The sequence below is a fragment of the Perca flavescens genome, chromosome 21 (assembly GCF_004354835.1).
Source record: "Perca flavescens isolate YP-PL-M2 chromosome 21, PFLA_1.0, whole genome shotgun sequence".
Lineage (NCBI taxonomy): Eukaryota > Metazoa > Chordata > Actinopteri > Perciformes > Percidae > Perca > Perca flavescens.
This window is the reverse complement of record NC_041351.1, coordinates 15,914,170-15,928,834: the sequence shown is the minus strand read 5'-3', so window position 1 is coordinate 15,928,834 and position 14,665 is coordinate 15,914,170. Positions and strand designations below refer to the sequence as shown.

General features: G+C 39.4%; 1 protein-coding gene and 2 long non-coding RNA genes across 3 annotated transcripts; all 3 read left to right on the top strand.

Moving 5' to 3' along the window:
* The first annotated feature begins 469 nt into the window (after nt 1-469).
* On the top strand, nt 470-5,401 carry hrc (histidine rich calcium binding protein). Its single transcript, XM_028568455.1, has 7 exons — nt 470-522; nt 1,171-1,899; nt 2,044-2,629; nt 4,276-4,376; nt 4,502-4,567; nt 5,189-5,243; nt 5,361-5,401. The coding sequence occupies exons 2-7, from the start codon at nt 1,594-1,596 to the stop codon at nt 5,399-5,401; spliced, it is 1,155 nt and encodes a 384-aa protein (XP_028424256.1). The 5' UTR covers nt 470-522; nt 1,171-1,593.
* Nucleotides 5,402-10,348: 4,947 nt separating this feature from the next.
* Nucleotides 10,349-11,739, top strand: LOC114548498 (uncharacterized). The gene is made up of 5 exons (XR_003691372.1): nt 10,349-10,426; nt 10,552-10,617; nt 11,240-11,294; nt 11,412-11,448; nt 11,594-11,739. It is a non-coding gene; the product is annotated as an uncharacterized LOC114548498 (long non-coding RNA).
* Nucleotides 11,740-13,383: 1,644 nt separating this feature from the next.
* Nucleotides 13,384-14,665, top strand: LOC114548480 (uncharacterized). The gene is made up of 5 exons (XR_003691367.1): nt 13,384-13,461; nt 13,587-13,652; nt 14,275-14,329; nt 14,447-14,483; nt 14,629-14,665. It is a non-coding gene; the product is annotated as an uncharacterized LOC114548480 (long non-coding RNA).

Below are 14,665 nucleotides of genomic sequence, written 5' to 3'. Positions count from 1 at the left end.
TACTGTTAAAGGAATAACGCTAAGTCATTTTGGGAAATACACTACATTCACTTTCTTGCCGACCACTCTCATGAGCCAGCAGACAGTTAGCTTAGCTTAGCACAAAGTCTGGAAACAAGTGGCGAGAGCTAGCCAGGTTCAACATACATGTTAATTTGTGCCAAGAATTTAAGTATAACAGCACTACACTGAATATGGCATTGAATTATGTAAATATACCAAGGGAGAGGGGAAAGTGTGATTAAAACATAGGAGTGAGGTAGTTGGATATGTTGTAGACTGAAGTGGATATGGATAGTGTGAAAGGTGTACCATGGTGTGTAGTTTCAGTGTGCCAGAGCTCTATTGAAGGTCACATAGTGGCGCAGGACTATTGAAGGAGCCTTTACTGTAAATAGCCGGCCGGGCCACCTGTCAATTGCACCAGCAGCTCATGCTGAGAGAGGCAGTGTCATCACTTTCTGCCTTACTGCCTTCTCACTGCATGACGGCTGCATGTGCAAAGATATGTACCCATGTACAGTAAGTGAGCATGTGTGTCTTACTACTCACGTCTCAGATGAATTATTTTGATTTAAACACACCTCATTTCACACAACCTGCAATGCTACTGACTTGACTCTCCTCCTTGTCTCATCTGGCTTCATAATGAAAATGTACTTCAAATTTAAGGCATTTGTTTGAAATGTCAGTTGTTGCACATGTGCAGACCGCCATCATCTCGATTTCCTTCTATTTACATCCATTCCATACATCATTCTGACATGTTCTCCTCTGCTTTGGGACTGGCAAGCAAATATTACCTTTGCCAATGAGACTGTCTGAAATATGTTGGTGTAATTGTATAGACCACCATTTTTATTGAACCATATCTGTTCTGTGGAATTTACAGACATGCTGAAATTACATTACAATTAGAGAAAAATGCGTGAATGAATGAAACAAAATAATTATAATTAAGAGACATACAAGTGTGAACATATATGTACACAAATGTGTGTATATATGTACATAATTGTGGTTATAAAGTGTTGCTCTCCACAACAAAGGTTATATAAATTTATAACGTCATTAACTTCAATTGGAATTATTTAGTGTCAGTAATTGAACTTTTCCCTCCCTCTCATTTCCCTATGTTCTTTGACCTCTCTTTCCCCCTCTTTCCTGCAGTCCAAAACTCCCCTGTCAGCCATAAGCACACACCCACCTCTCTAATACACTGGGTTAAAGGCATCGGGAGCATTCTTCCCAGACATGTGCCCCTGTCACTCATGCACATTCAGACACACAACTACACCACACACCCACTAGTGTTTCCACTGTGTCCTCTGTGTTCCCAGCACAAGGCTGGCACACTGCTCGGTTAGTCTTTTGAACACCGTCTCTCTGCAGCTTGGAGCAAGAAGCTGAATAACATTACTGAATCACCTGCAGCTCCATTACGTTTTTTTGTGTGGATTTATTGTTTTTTTTTTCTGTTTTAAAAACCCATTGATTGTTTTAGTTTTTGCTGGAAAACCGTGTGGAGACAGTCATTTAGTGTGTAGTAGTATCCTAGTAGTTCAGAATAAGTCTTGAACTAATTCTTCGAAAATGGCCCCTGTGAAAGGCTGGGTAGTGGGGCTCCTGCTGGTTCTCCTGTGCCCCTCCCAGGTCCCCCTCTCGGGAGTCGTGAGTGCCCAGGACGTGGCTGAAGCAGAGCAAGGCCTCCATGCCAGAAATGTTGAGGAGGTTGTGGCTGAAGAGGGCCAAACGGCGGAGGGGGATGATGGCGCAGGTGAGGAAGAACAACAGGTAGCGGAGGAGGACGGAGACGAAGAAGATGGAGAATCAGACGATGAGGCAGAAACAGATGATCAGGAGGAGGAAGGGGAGACCGCTGAGGAGGAAGGGGAGACCGCTGAGGAGGAAGGGGAGACCGCTGAGGAGGAAGGGGAGACCGCTGAGGAGGAAGGGGAGACCGCTGAGGAGGAAGGGGAGACTGCTGAGGAGGAAGAGGAGACTGCTGAGGAGGAAGAGGAGACTGCTGAGGAGGAAGAGGAGACTGCTGAGGAGGAAGAGGAGACTGCTGAGGAGGAAGAGGAGACCGCTGAGGAGGAAGAGGATGCTGGGGAGGAAGAGGAGACTGCTGAGGAGCAGGAAGACAAGGATGAGGAGACTGCTGAGGAAGACGAGGCTGAAGAAGAGGAAGCCGAGCAAGATGAAGAGGCAACTAAGGAAGAGGAGGAGGATGTTGAAGAGGAGCAAGAGGGGGAGGAGGAGGAGGAGGAGGAGGATGAGGAAGAAGAAGAGGCTGCTGAGGAGGGTGAGGAAGAAGAGGCTGCAGATGAGGAAGAGGATGATGCTGAAGAAGAGAAGGAGGCTGATGAGGCAGCAGCTGAGGAGGAAGAGGAGGGTGACGGTGAAGAACAGGAAGACGGGGAAGAGGAGGGGGAGGAGGCTGCAGATGAGGAAGAAGAGGACGATGCTGAAGAAGAGGAGGCTGATGAGGCAGCAGCAGAGGAGGAGGAGGATGATTCAACAACTGAAGGAGAGGAGTTAGCTGAGGAAGAGGACGCTGATGATGCTGAGGAAGAGGATGGGGATGACTCTGAGGAAGAGGAAACAACTGAAGCAGAGGAAGATGACGGTATACCCACTTATTTAATATATTGTTTAAAAAATATATATTTATAACACATAATACAATATACTAAATACTAAACTATGCAGTCCTTTAGCATGAAGTATGTTTGCCAACACTGCAGCCTTCTGCCATTGCTAGGCTAGCTGCTGCCGCCGTAGGAACACTGTCACACATATCAGTCCTGAAATAGACCGGCTTATCTGGGAGGTAGCTGGCACCAAGCCGTATCTAATCCAATCGTGCCTTTTGTAGAACCAATGTAGCTATTTTGAGACGCCAAAACAATTACTGATGAAGTGTGTAAGTTCAGAAAAACATTCAGATAGAAGCAATATAAAAGCATATTTGTTTTAAGAGGTTTTGGTGTTCATGCTGTTGTTTATTCTTTACTATGCAACCACAATGTGATCATCTCCACCAAATCAGCTGACACAGTTGTGATTCATCTGTGTTGGGGATAGTTTGCTCATGGACCTTAAGTCTAATTTTGTGATAAGTACTTACATACGTGCATTTAGCCTTCTCTTTAAAGGCTGTCTGCTCTCAAACTGAACAAAAGTCTCATCGACAGTGCTTAGCTTTTACAGCTGCGTCATCAAATCGATATTGTGTAAGCATAACAACTTGTAGTATGATCTCTAGTGAATGGAAGGTTTACATGAAGTAGAAGCCATATGTCAGCCAAAAGTCTTTTTTTTTTTTTTTAAATATAAACAACAATCTTGATAGAGATCCCTTAGATATGTTATTTAAAGAATTATGACCAAGATACACACCAAGCAGGACATTTTACAATGTAACAAGAGAGTCTCCAGCAATGCAAGCGGCTTTGTTGCGGCTGTACTTGACCTTAATGTTCACATCAGCATACTAACATGCTTACAGCGATAATACTAGCATGCTGATGGTTAGAAGGTAGAATGTCTATAATGTTCACTGTGTAGATTTAGCCTGCGTGTTAGCATGCTAACATTGGCTAATTGACTAACTGAGGCTGATTGAAATGTCACTAGTTTTGCTGGTGATTGTTCATAAACCAAACTGAAATTGTGAGCTAATGATGGTGCTACATAGATGAAAAGTCAGGATCTCAAAGTTATTACAATTCATCTCAGGGGACCATGGGAATTTTTTTTCGGCATTTAGGCCTTTATTTTTGTGACAGCTTAGACATGAATGGGGAGAGAGTGGGGAATGACATGCAGGAGAGTACCGCAGATCTATATATGGGCGCGTGCTCTACGACTAGGCCACCCAGGCACCCAAACCATGGGAATTTCTGTACCAAACTGAACAGCAATCCACCTAGTTGTGGATATGTTTCTCCCTGAATCACAAATGTTAACCTCATGGTGGCGCCAGAGGACAAGTAAGGGGATCACAAAAGTCAATAGGCTTCATGAATGAATATATGAACTATCTCTTGGTTGTTGAGATATTTCAGTGTAGACCAAAGTGGTGCTCAAACTATTTAATGGTGACACTGTTTCCAAATTACCTCAATCTATCATTTCTGTACTGCAATTTTCTTGCTACTCATCGGCAGACATATATTCAAGGATACCAATATATTAACGATAAGCCAGTATTGTCCAGGCTGAGTTATCGGTGTAGCTCTAGTAGCCTAATTTGTCATTGACTCTATATAGATGAGCCTGAAGATGATGACACAGCAGATGAAGAGGAGCCTGCCACTGACCTGCTGAAATTCCACTCTGGCTCTTTGTGTAGTGTTTGCTCAATCTGTGAGGTAAAACGTATGAGTACAAGACTTTAATGGTGTAATGAGTAGTCTGTGCTTATTTCTAATGAACATTTTGAACAACTGGGAGTGAAAGACTAATCATATTGTGTGTACCCCCCTCCCTCTTTTAGCACTGCTCTAATAACTGTGACAAATGTCCCTGTGAAGATGAGTCGGATCACTGTGAGCACTGCCAAGTAAGCATCTTCACTGTCCAAAACCAGGGGTGGAGCCAGACGTGGTAAACATTCGGGGCTCAGCCTAAATCTACAGGGGGACCGGGAGCACTAAAAATCTGTACATTGTTTTGGAAAAATGTGATAGTTGCCAAGGAAAAGAATGATCCTGTAAGATCCTACATTCTGTTTTGTATTTAACTGTTCTCCAACTGTCTTCGTCATTCTGAATCCAGAACAAAACAAATGTTGACTCATTTTCCACCCTGTCACCTAAAGAGAGGCAAACTTTGTCTGATATCACAATTTTGAATTACATAACACTGGTAAGGTAGGAATTTGATGTAAACCACATTACTAATTTTTGAAACCTATTTTTAGTAGAGTTCACAGAATGAATGGCGATATTTCCCCAGTAATAGAACTTTTGCTCCATTCATTTGCCGGTCCAGTCAGAGAGACTGAAGGGAAATGACACAAAGTTGAAGCTATTTTAAAACCCTCAAACATTCGGGGCTTTTGAGAAAACATTAGGGCTGTAGCACCAAAAGCCACCCCCCGCTCCGCCCCTGTCCAAAAACACTGTCAATAATACACATTAGAGGACAAGAGGCTCCTCATTTGAACCCTTTTGTCTTCCAGGAATGCTCATCCTGCTACATTTGCCCCATACTGTGTGACACAATTTGCACACCAGGTAAATACTGTTAGCAATGACTCATACTGTGCATGTATCATTGTTTATTTACATATTTAGTCAATTTTGCATTTCTTAAATTTTGTATGCATTGATTTTCTTTTCTTTTTTTACCAGGTGGCCTTGTTGATGAGCTAACTGGGACCCTCTTTCAGTAAGACTCACAACACATTGATAAATAATTGTATGCTTCTGCTGTATCATTATTTAATGACCTGGCAGCAGCTATAGGCACATATTTGGAAATGCTATGGTGTTCAGTGTGGGGGTTTACTCACGTCCTGGCCTTTGTTTTGCAGGACTGTTGCCTCTCTACTCTGAATAACCTGAAGACTGTGCTCTTTAATGCCACCCTGTTGGTTGCACAAGGTACAGCGCCCAGGATTGGGGCTGTTCATACCTCTCCAGCAACACGTGGACTCCCACAAGAGCTTGTCATGAATACAAAAACACTTTTAGGTTTTAACTCGTTTAGATAAGATGTTTCAGTTGCTAAAAGAAAATAGTTTGTAGTCTATTTTCTTTTCCTTGCTTTACATTTTCAATGCAAAATAGGCAATAATGCCTTACCAAGGCTAATATATGATTTGTTAGGATTCTTTCTTTGCAAAACCGTTTTAGTTGAGCAAAAACTTTATAAGATCTATCTTAGTGGCAACAAATCAATCTGACTGCACTACTAGAAGATGAAAATCTACGGCCACTCGGGTAACTTGCAAATGTTTGTTAAGCCCATTTTTTCTATATTTTTTTTTTTACTACAGTAAAGTTTCACACATGCTGATACATTAACAGCTTTCCCATCTGATAATAAATGTATCATCTGTAAAATTTGGTTTAATGTAGCCAACATGTACGTCACAGGCACAGGTTCTATCTGTCACAAATTTGCTTCCAATTAGCTGTTTTTACTATGTTTACTTTGTGTTTTTTTAAGTTCATATTGTTTTACTGACTTCAAAGTTATTTAAAGATCAATTTTGTTGTTGTTGCATATACTCATGACTGTGGCTCATTAAAACTGCAGTTGAGGTCAACTTTAGTGCGTACGTTTTTGCAGTGCGCGGTCATGGAAGGCTTGTATCATGTGGACGCACCAACAGTTTTGTTGTCCTTACTTAGAATTCCTCATGGGAGTGGCAGAAACTACGCACTATAGCTTTAAGAAATGTTAACTTGGGTAAATATAAAATACAAAAAATACACTAAAAGACAACAGTTTGTATAACTTTAGGTATTTCCTTTTAGCTTATGGAATATGTTGTAAATTGGAGAAAACAAAATAATAACTTGGGTTTAGACAGAGAATTTGTTAGGTGACTTTTAATCCTTTAGTATTAATACATTTGAGTAGGCCTATACTCTGTAGAAGTGTGGAACAATTGCAGTATAGCTGTTTCTTAAATAAATAAATCACTTCTGTTCACCCTTTCACCTATTTATTTTTTAATTCTATCTGTTATAATCTGATAGTCTGTGTCATGGTTTTTTTTTTACTTCATGGTAGCCCTAAGCTTATGTGTACAGTGCATAGACTGAATGAAATAATGGACAGAACTTTCAAGTCTCAAAAGAAGTCTTCTTTCAAAAAGAAGTCTGCTTGTATAAAAGTCTATATAATAGAAAATGGTCCGGGACGAATGAAACATTCCAGTTTTCTCCGAGTGCAATGATGATAGACAGACTTCCTTTGGTCAAAACATAGAGCATGTTAACCTCCTTCTATCAGCCAAATATCTGCCGGTTATTTCCTTTTTATCACGGAGTTACAGGCGATAAACAAGTTTTGATGGTCGAAAGTAAACTTCATTAGTTAAATTTTTTTTTTTGATTAAGTGTTTTTTCATTTAAAGGTTTGACTATGTGCTTATTCAGTAGACCATTTAGTGTTCTTCACAATCCCAGACTTTCATATTGCATGCTTGTTTACATGGAAAGCAAAACAGGTTATAATGGCATATGTCTGTCGGGAAGGTTGAAACAGCTGTTGTCCCCATCGTCATTTATTAGTTTGAATGCTGTTGAACAGCATTCCAACTAATAAATGACGTGTCAAGAGATACCATTCAGTATCAGTCATTCCTCCTGCAGATGAAGAGGAGCCTGCCACTGACCTGCTGAAATTCCACTCTGGCTCTTTGTGTAGTGTTTGCTCAATCTGTGAGGTAAAACGTATGAGTACAAGACTTTAATGGTGTAATGAGTAGTCTGTGCTTATTTCTAATGAACATTTTGAACAACTGGGAGTGAAAGACTAATCATATTGTGTGTACCCCCTCCCTCTTTTTAGCACTGCTCTAATAACTGTGACAAATGTCCCTGTGAAGATGAGTCGGATCACTGTGAGCACTGCCAAGTAAGCATCTTCACTGTCCAAAACCAGGGGTGGAGCCAGGCGTGGTAAACATTCGGGGCTCAGCCTAAATCTACAGGGGACCGGGAGCACTAAAAATCTGTACATTGTTTTGGAAAAATGTGATAGTTGCCAAGGAAAAGAATGATCCTGTAAGATCCTACATTCTGTTTTGTATTTAACTGTTCTCCAACTGTCTTCGCTATTCTGAATCCAGAACAAAACAAATGTTGACTCATTTTCCACCCTGTCACCTAAAGAGAGGCAAACTTTGTCTGATATCACAATTTTGAATTACATAACACTGGTAAGGTAGGAATTTGATGTAAACCACATTACTAATTTTTGAAACCTATTTTTAGTAGAGTTCACAGAATGAATGGCGATATTTCCCCAGTAATAGAACTTTTGCTCCATTCATTTGCCGGTCCAGTCAGAGAGACTGAAGGAAATGACACAAAGTTGAAGCTATTTTAAAACCCTCAAACATTCGGGGCTTTTGAGAAAACATTAGGGCTGTAGCACCAAAAGCCACCCCTCGCTCCGCCCCTGTCCAAAAACACTGTCAATAATACACATTAGAGGACAAGAGGCTCCTCATTTGAACCCTTTTGTCTTCCAGGAATGCTCATCCTGCTACATTTGCCCCATACTGTGTGACACAATTTGCACACCAGGTAAATACTGTTAGCAATGACTCATACTGTGCATGTATCATTGTTTATTTACATATTTAGTCAATTTTGCATTTCTTAAATTTTGTATGCATTGATTTTCTTTTCTTTTTTACCAGGTGGCCTTGTTGATGAGCTAACTGGGACCCTCTTTCAGTAAGACTCACAACACATTGATATATAATTGTATGCTTCTGCTGTATCATTATTTAATGACCTGGCAGCAGCTATAGGCACATATTTGGAAATGCTATGGTGTTCAGTGTGGGGTTTACTCACGTCCTGGCCTTTGTTTTGCAGGACTGTTGCCTCTCTACTCTGAATAACCTGAAGACTGTGCTCTTTAATGCCACCCTGTTGGTTGCACAAGGTACAGCGCCCAGGATTGGGGCTGTTCATACCTCTCCAGCAACACGTGGACTCCCACAAGAGCTTGTCATGAATACAAAAACACTTTTAGGTTTTAACTCGTTTAGATAAGATGTTTCAGTTGCTAAAAGAAAATAGTTTGTAGTCTATTTTCTTTTCCTTGCTTTACATTTTCAATGCAAAATAGGCAATAATGCCTTACCAAGGCTAATATATGATTTGTTAGGATTCTTTCTTTGCAAAACAGTTTTAGTTGAGCAAAAACTTTATAAGATCTATCTTAGTGGCAACAAATCAATCTGACTGCACTACTAGAAGATGAAAATCTACGGCCACTCGGGTAACTTGCAAATGTTTGTTAAGCCCATTTTTTCTATATTTTTTTTTTTTACTACAGTAAAGTTTCACACATGCTGATACATTAACAGCTTTCCCATCTGATAATAAATGTCTCATCTGTAAAATTTGGTTTAATGTAGCCAACATGTACGTCACAGGCACAGGTTCTATCTGTCACAAATTTGCTTCCAATTAGCTGTTTTTACTATGTTTACTTTGTGTTTTTTTAAGTTCATATTGTTTTACTGACTTCAAAGTTATTTAAAGATCGATTTTGTTGTTGTTGCATATACTCATGACTGTGGCTCATTAAAACTGCAGTTGAGGTCAACTTTAGTGCGTACGTTTTTGCAGTGCGCGGTCATGGAAGGCTTGTATCATGTGGACGCACCAACAGTTTTGTTGTCCTTACTTAGAATTCCTCATGGGAGTGGCAGAAACTACGCACTATAGCTTTAAGAAATGTTAACTTGGGTAAATATAAAATACAAAAAATACACTAAAAGACAACAGTTTGTATAACTTTAGGTATTTCCTTTTAGCTTATGGAATATGTTGTAAATTGGAGAAAACAAAATAATAACTTGGGTTTAGACAGAGAATTTGTTAGGTGACTTTTAATCCTTTAGTATTAATACATTTGAGTAGGCCTATACTCTGTAGAAGTGTGGAACAATTGCAGTATAGCTGTTTCTTAAATAAATAAATCACTTCTGTTCACCCTTTCACCTATTTATTTTTTAATTCTATCTGTTATAATCTGATAGTCTGTGTCATTTTTTTTACTTCATGGTAGCCCTAAGCTTATGTGTACAGTGCATAGACTGAATGAAATAATGGACAGAACTTTCAAGTCTCAAAAGAAGTCTTCTTTCAAAAAGAAGTCTGCTTGTATAAAAGTCTATATAATAGAAAATGGTCCGGGACGAATGAAACATTCCAGTTTTCTCCGAGTGCAATGATGATAGACAGACTTCCTTTGGTCAAAACATAGAGCATGTTAACCTCCTTCTATCAGCCAAATATCTGCCGGTTATTTCCTTTTTATCACGGAGTTACAGGCGATAAACAAGTTTTGATGGTCGAAAGTAAACTTCATTAGTTAAATTTTTTTTGATTAAGTGTTTTTCATTTAAAGGTTTGACTATGTGCTTATTCAGTAGACCATTTAGTGTTCTTCACAATCCCAGACTTTCATATTGCATGCTTGTTTACATGGAAAGCAAAACAGGTTATAATGGCATATGTCTGTCGGGAAGGTTGAAACAGCTGTTGTCCCACGTCATTTATTAGTTTGAATGCTGTTGAACAGCATTCCAACTAATAAATGACGTGTCAAGAGATACCATTCAGTATCAGTCATTCCTCCTGCAGATGAAGAGGAGCCTGCCACTGACCTGCTGAAATTCCACTCTGGCTCTTTGTGTAGTGTTTGCTCAATCTGTGAGGTAAAACGTATGAGTACAAGACTTTAATGGTGTAATGAGTAGTCTGTGCTTATTTCTAATGAACATTTTGAACAACTGGGAGTGAAAGACTAATCATATTGTGTGTACCCCCCTCCCTCTTTTAGCACTGCTCTAATAACTGTGACAAATGTCCCTGTGAAGATGAGTCGGATCACTGTGAGCACTGCCAAGTAAGCATCTTCACTGTCCAAAACCAGGGGTGGAGCCAGGCGTGGTAAACATTCGGGGCTCAGCCTAAATCTACAGGGGGACCGGGAGCACTAAAAATCTGTACATTGTTTTGGAAAAACGTGATAGTTGCCAAGGAAAAGAATGATCCTGTAAGATCCTACATTCTGTTTTGTATTTAACTGTTCTCCAACTGTCTTCGTCATTCTGAATCCAGAACAAAACAAATGTTGACTCATTTTCCACCCTGTCACCTAAAGAGAGGCAAACTTTGTCTGATATCACAATTTTGAATTACATAACACTGGTAAGGTAGGAATTTGATGTAAACCACATTACTAATTTTTGAAACCTATTTTTAGTAGAGTTCACAGAATGAATGGCGATATTTCCCCAGTAATAGAACTTTTGCTCCATTCATTTGCCGGTCCAGTCAGAGAGACTGAAGGGAAATGACACAAAGTTGAAGCTATTTTAAAACCCTCAAACATTCGGGGCTTTTGAGAAAACATTAGGGCTGTAGCACCAAAAGCCACCCCCTCGCTCCGCCCCTGTCCAAAAACACTGTCAATAATACACATTAGAGGACAAGAGGCTCCTCATTTGAACCCTTTTGTCTTCCAGGAATGCTCATCCTGCTACATTTGCCCCATACTGTGTGACACAATTTGCACACCAGGTAAATACTGTTAGCAATGACTCATACTGTGCATGTATCATTGTTTATTTACATATTTAGTCAATTTTGCATTTCTTAAATTTTGTATGCATTGATTTTCTTTTCTTTTTTTACCAGGTGGCCTTGTTGATGAGCTAACTGGGACCCTCTTTCAGTAAGACTCACAACACATTGATATATAATTGTATGCTTCTGCTGTATCATTATTTAATGACCTGGCAGCAGCTATAGGCACATATTTGGAAATGCTATGGTGTTCAGTGTGGGGGTTTACTCACGTCCTGGCCTTTGTTTTGCAGGACTGTTGCCTCTCTACTCTGAATAACCTGAAGACTGTGCTCTTTAATGCCACCCTGTTGGTTGCACAAGGTACAGCGCCCAGGATTGGGGCTGTTCATACCTCTCCAGCAACACGTGGACTCCCACAAGAGCTTGTCATGAATACAAAAAACACTTTTAGGTTTTAACTCGTTTAGATAAGATGTTTCAGTTGCTAAAAGAAAATAGTTTGTAGTCTATTTTCTTTTCCTTGCTTTACATTTTCAATGCAAAATAGGCAATAATGCCTTACCAAGGCTAATATATGATTTGTTAGGATTCTTTCTTTGCAAAACAGTTTTAGTTGAGCAAAAACTTTATAAGATCTATCTTAGTGGCAACAAATCAATCTGACTGCACTACTAGAAGATGAAAATCTCTGACCCACTCGGGTAACTTGCAAATGTTTGTTAAGCCCATTTTTCTATATTTTTTTTTTTACTACAGTAAAGTTTCACACATGCTGATACATTAACAGCTTTCCCATCTGATAATAAATGTCTCATCTGTAAAATTTGGTTTAATGTAGCCAACATGTACGTCACAGGCACAGGTTCTATCTGTCACAAATTTGCTTCCAATTAGCTGTTTTTACTATGTTTACTTTGTGTTTTTTTAAGTTCATATTGTTTTACTGACTTCAAAGTTATTTAAAGATCGATTTTGTTGTTGTTGCATATACTCATGACTGTGGCTCATTAAAACTGCAGTTGAGGTCAACTTTAGTGCGTACGTTTTTGCAGTGCGCGGTCATGGAAGGCTTGTATCATGTGGACGCACCAACAGTTTTGTTGTCCTTACTTAGAATTCCTCATGGGAGTGGCAGAAACTACGCACTATAGCTTTAAGAAATGTTAACTTGGGTAAATATAAAATACAAAAAAATACACTAAAAAGACAACAGTTTGTATAACTTTAGGTATTTCCTTTTAGCTTATGGAATATGTTGTAAATTGGAGAAAACAAAATAATAACTTGGGTTTAGACAGAGAATTTGTTAGGTGACTTTTAATCCTTTAGTATTAATACATTTGAGTAGGCCTATACTCTGTAGAAGTGTGGAACAATTGCAGTATAGCTGTTTCTTAAATAAATAAATCACTTCTGTTCACCCTTTCACCTATTTATTTTTTTTAATTCTATCTGTTATAATCTGATAGTCTGTGTCATGGTTTTTTTTTTTTTTTTCATGGTAGCCCTAAGCTTATGTGTACAGTGCATAGACTGAATGAAATAATGGACAGAACTTTCAAGTCTCAAAAGAAGTCTTCTTTCAAAAAAGAAGTCTGCTTGTATAAAAGTCTATATAATAGAAAATGGTCCGGGACGAATGAAACATTCCAGTTTTCTCCGAGTGCAATGATGATAGACAGACTTCCTTTGGTCAAAACATAGAGCATGTTAACCTCCTTCTATCAGCCAAATATCTGCCGGTTATTTCCTTTTTATCACGGAGTTACAGGCGATAAACAAGTTTTGATGGTCGAAAGTAAACTTCATTAGTTAAATTTTTTTTGATTAAGTGTTTTTCATTTAAAGGTTTGACTATGTGCTTATTCAGTAGACCATTTAGTGTTCTTCACAATCCCAGACTTTCATATTGCATGCTTGTTTACATGGAAAGCAAAACAGGTTATAATGGCATATGTCTGTCGGGAAGGTTGAAACAGCTGTTGTCCCACGTCATTTATTAGTTTGAATGCTGTTGAACAGCATTCCAACTAATAAATGACGTGTCAAGAGATACCATTCAGTATCAGTCATTCCTCCTGCAGATGAAGAGGAGCCTGCCACTGACCTGCTGAAATTCCACTCTGGCTCTTTGTGTAGTGTTTGCTCAATCTGTGAGGTAAAACGTATGAGTACAAGACTTTAATGGTGTAATGAGTAGTCTGTGCTTATTTCTAATGAACATTTTGAACAACTGGGAGTGAAAGACTAATCATATTGTGTGTACCCCCCTCCCTCTTTTAGCACTGCTCTAATAACTGTGACAAATGTCCCTGTGAAGATGAGTCGGATCACTGTGAGCACTGCCAAGTAAGCATCTTCACTGTCCAAAACCAGGGGTGGAGCCAGACGTGGTAAACATTCGGGGCTCAGCCTAAATCTACAGGGGGACCGGGAGCACTAAAAATCTGTACATTGTTTTGGAAAAACGTGATAGTTGCCAAGGAAAAGAATGATCCTGTAAGATCCTACATTCTGTTTTGTATTTAACTGTTCTCCAACTGTCTTCGTCATTCTGAATCCAGAACAAAACAAATGTTGACTCATTTTCCACCCTGTCACCTAAAGAGAGGCAAACTTTGTCTGATATCACAATTTTGAATTACATAACACTGGTAAGGTAGGAATTTGATGTAAACCACATTACTAATTTTTGAAACCTATTTTTAGTAGAGTTCACAGAATGAATGGCGATATTTCCCCAGTAATAGAACTTTTGCTCCATTCATTTGCCGGTCCAGTCAGAGAGACTGAAGGGAAATGACACAAAGTTGAAGCTATTTTAAAACCCTCAAACATTCGGGGCTTTTGAGAAAACATTAGGGCTGTAGCACCAAAAGCCACCCCCTCGCTCCGCCCCTGTCCAAAAACACTGTCAATAATACACATTAGAGGACAAGAGGCTCCTCATTTGAACCCTTTTGTCTTCCAGGAATGCTCATCCTGCTACATTTGCCCCATACTGTGTGACACAATTTGCACACCAGGTAAATACTGTTAGCAATGACTCATACTGTGCATGTATCATTGTTTATTTACATATTTAGTCAATTTTGCATTTCTTAAATTTTGTATGCATTGATTTTCTTTTCTTTTTTTACCAGGTGGCCTTGTTGATGAGCTAACTGGGACCCTCTTTCAGTAAGACTCACAACACATTGATATATAATTGTATGCTTCTGCTGTATCATTATTTAATGACCTGGCAGCAGCTATAGGCACATATTTGGAAATGCTATGGTGTTCAGTGTGGGGGTTTACTCACGTCCTGGCCTTTGTTTTGCAGGACTGTTGCCTCTCTACTCTGAATAACCTGAAGACTG

Excerpts from the sequence above, each read along its gene's own strand:
- hrc (XM_028568455.1), top strand. The coding sequence starts at position 1,594 with ATGGCCCCTGTGAAAGGCTGGGTAGTGGGGCTCCTGCTGGTTCTCCTG. Across the intron at positions 2,630-4,275 it reads TGAAGCAGAGGAAGATGACG|ATGAGCCTGAAGATGATGAC; the intron begins GTATACCCACTT and ends GACTCTATATAG. Across the intron at positions 5,244-5,360 it reads TGACACAATTTGCACACCAG|GTGGCCTTGTTGATGAGCTA; the intron begins GTAAATACTGTT and ends TTTTTTTACCAG.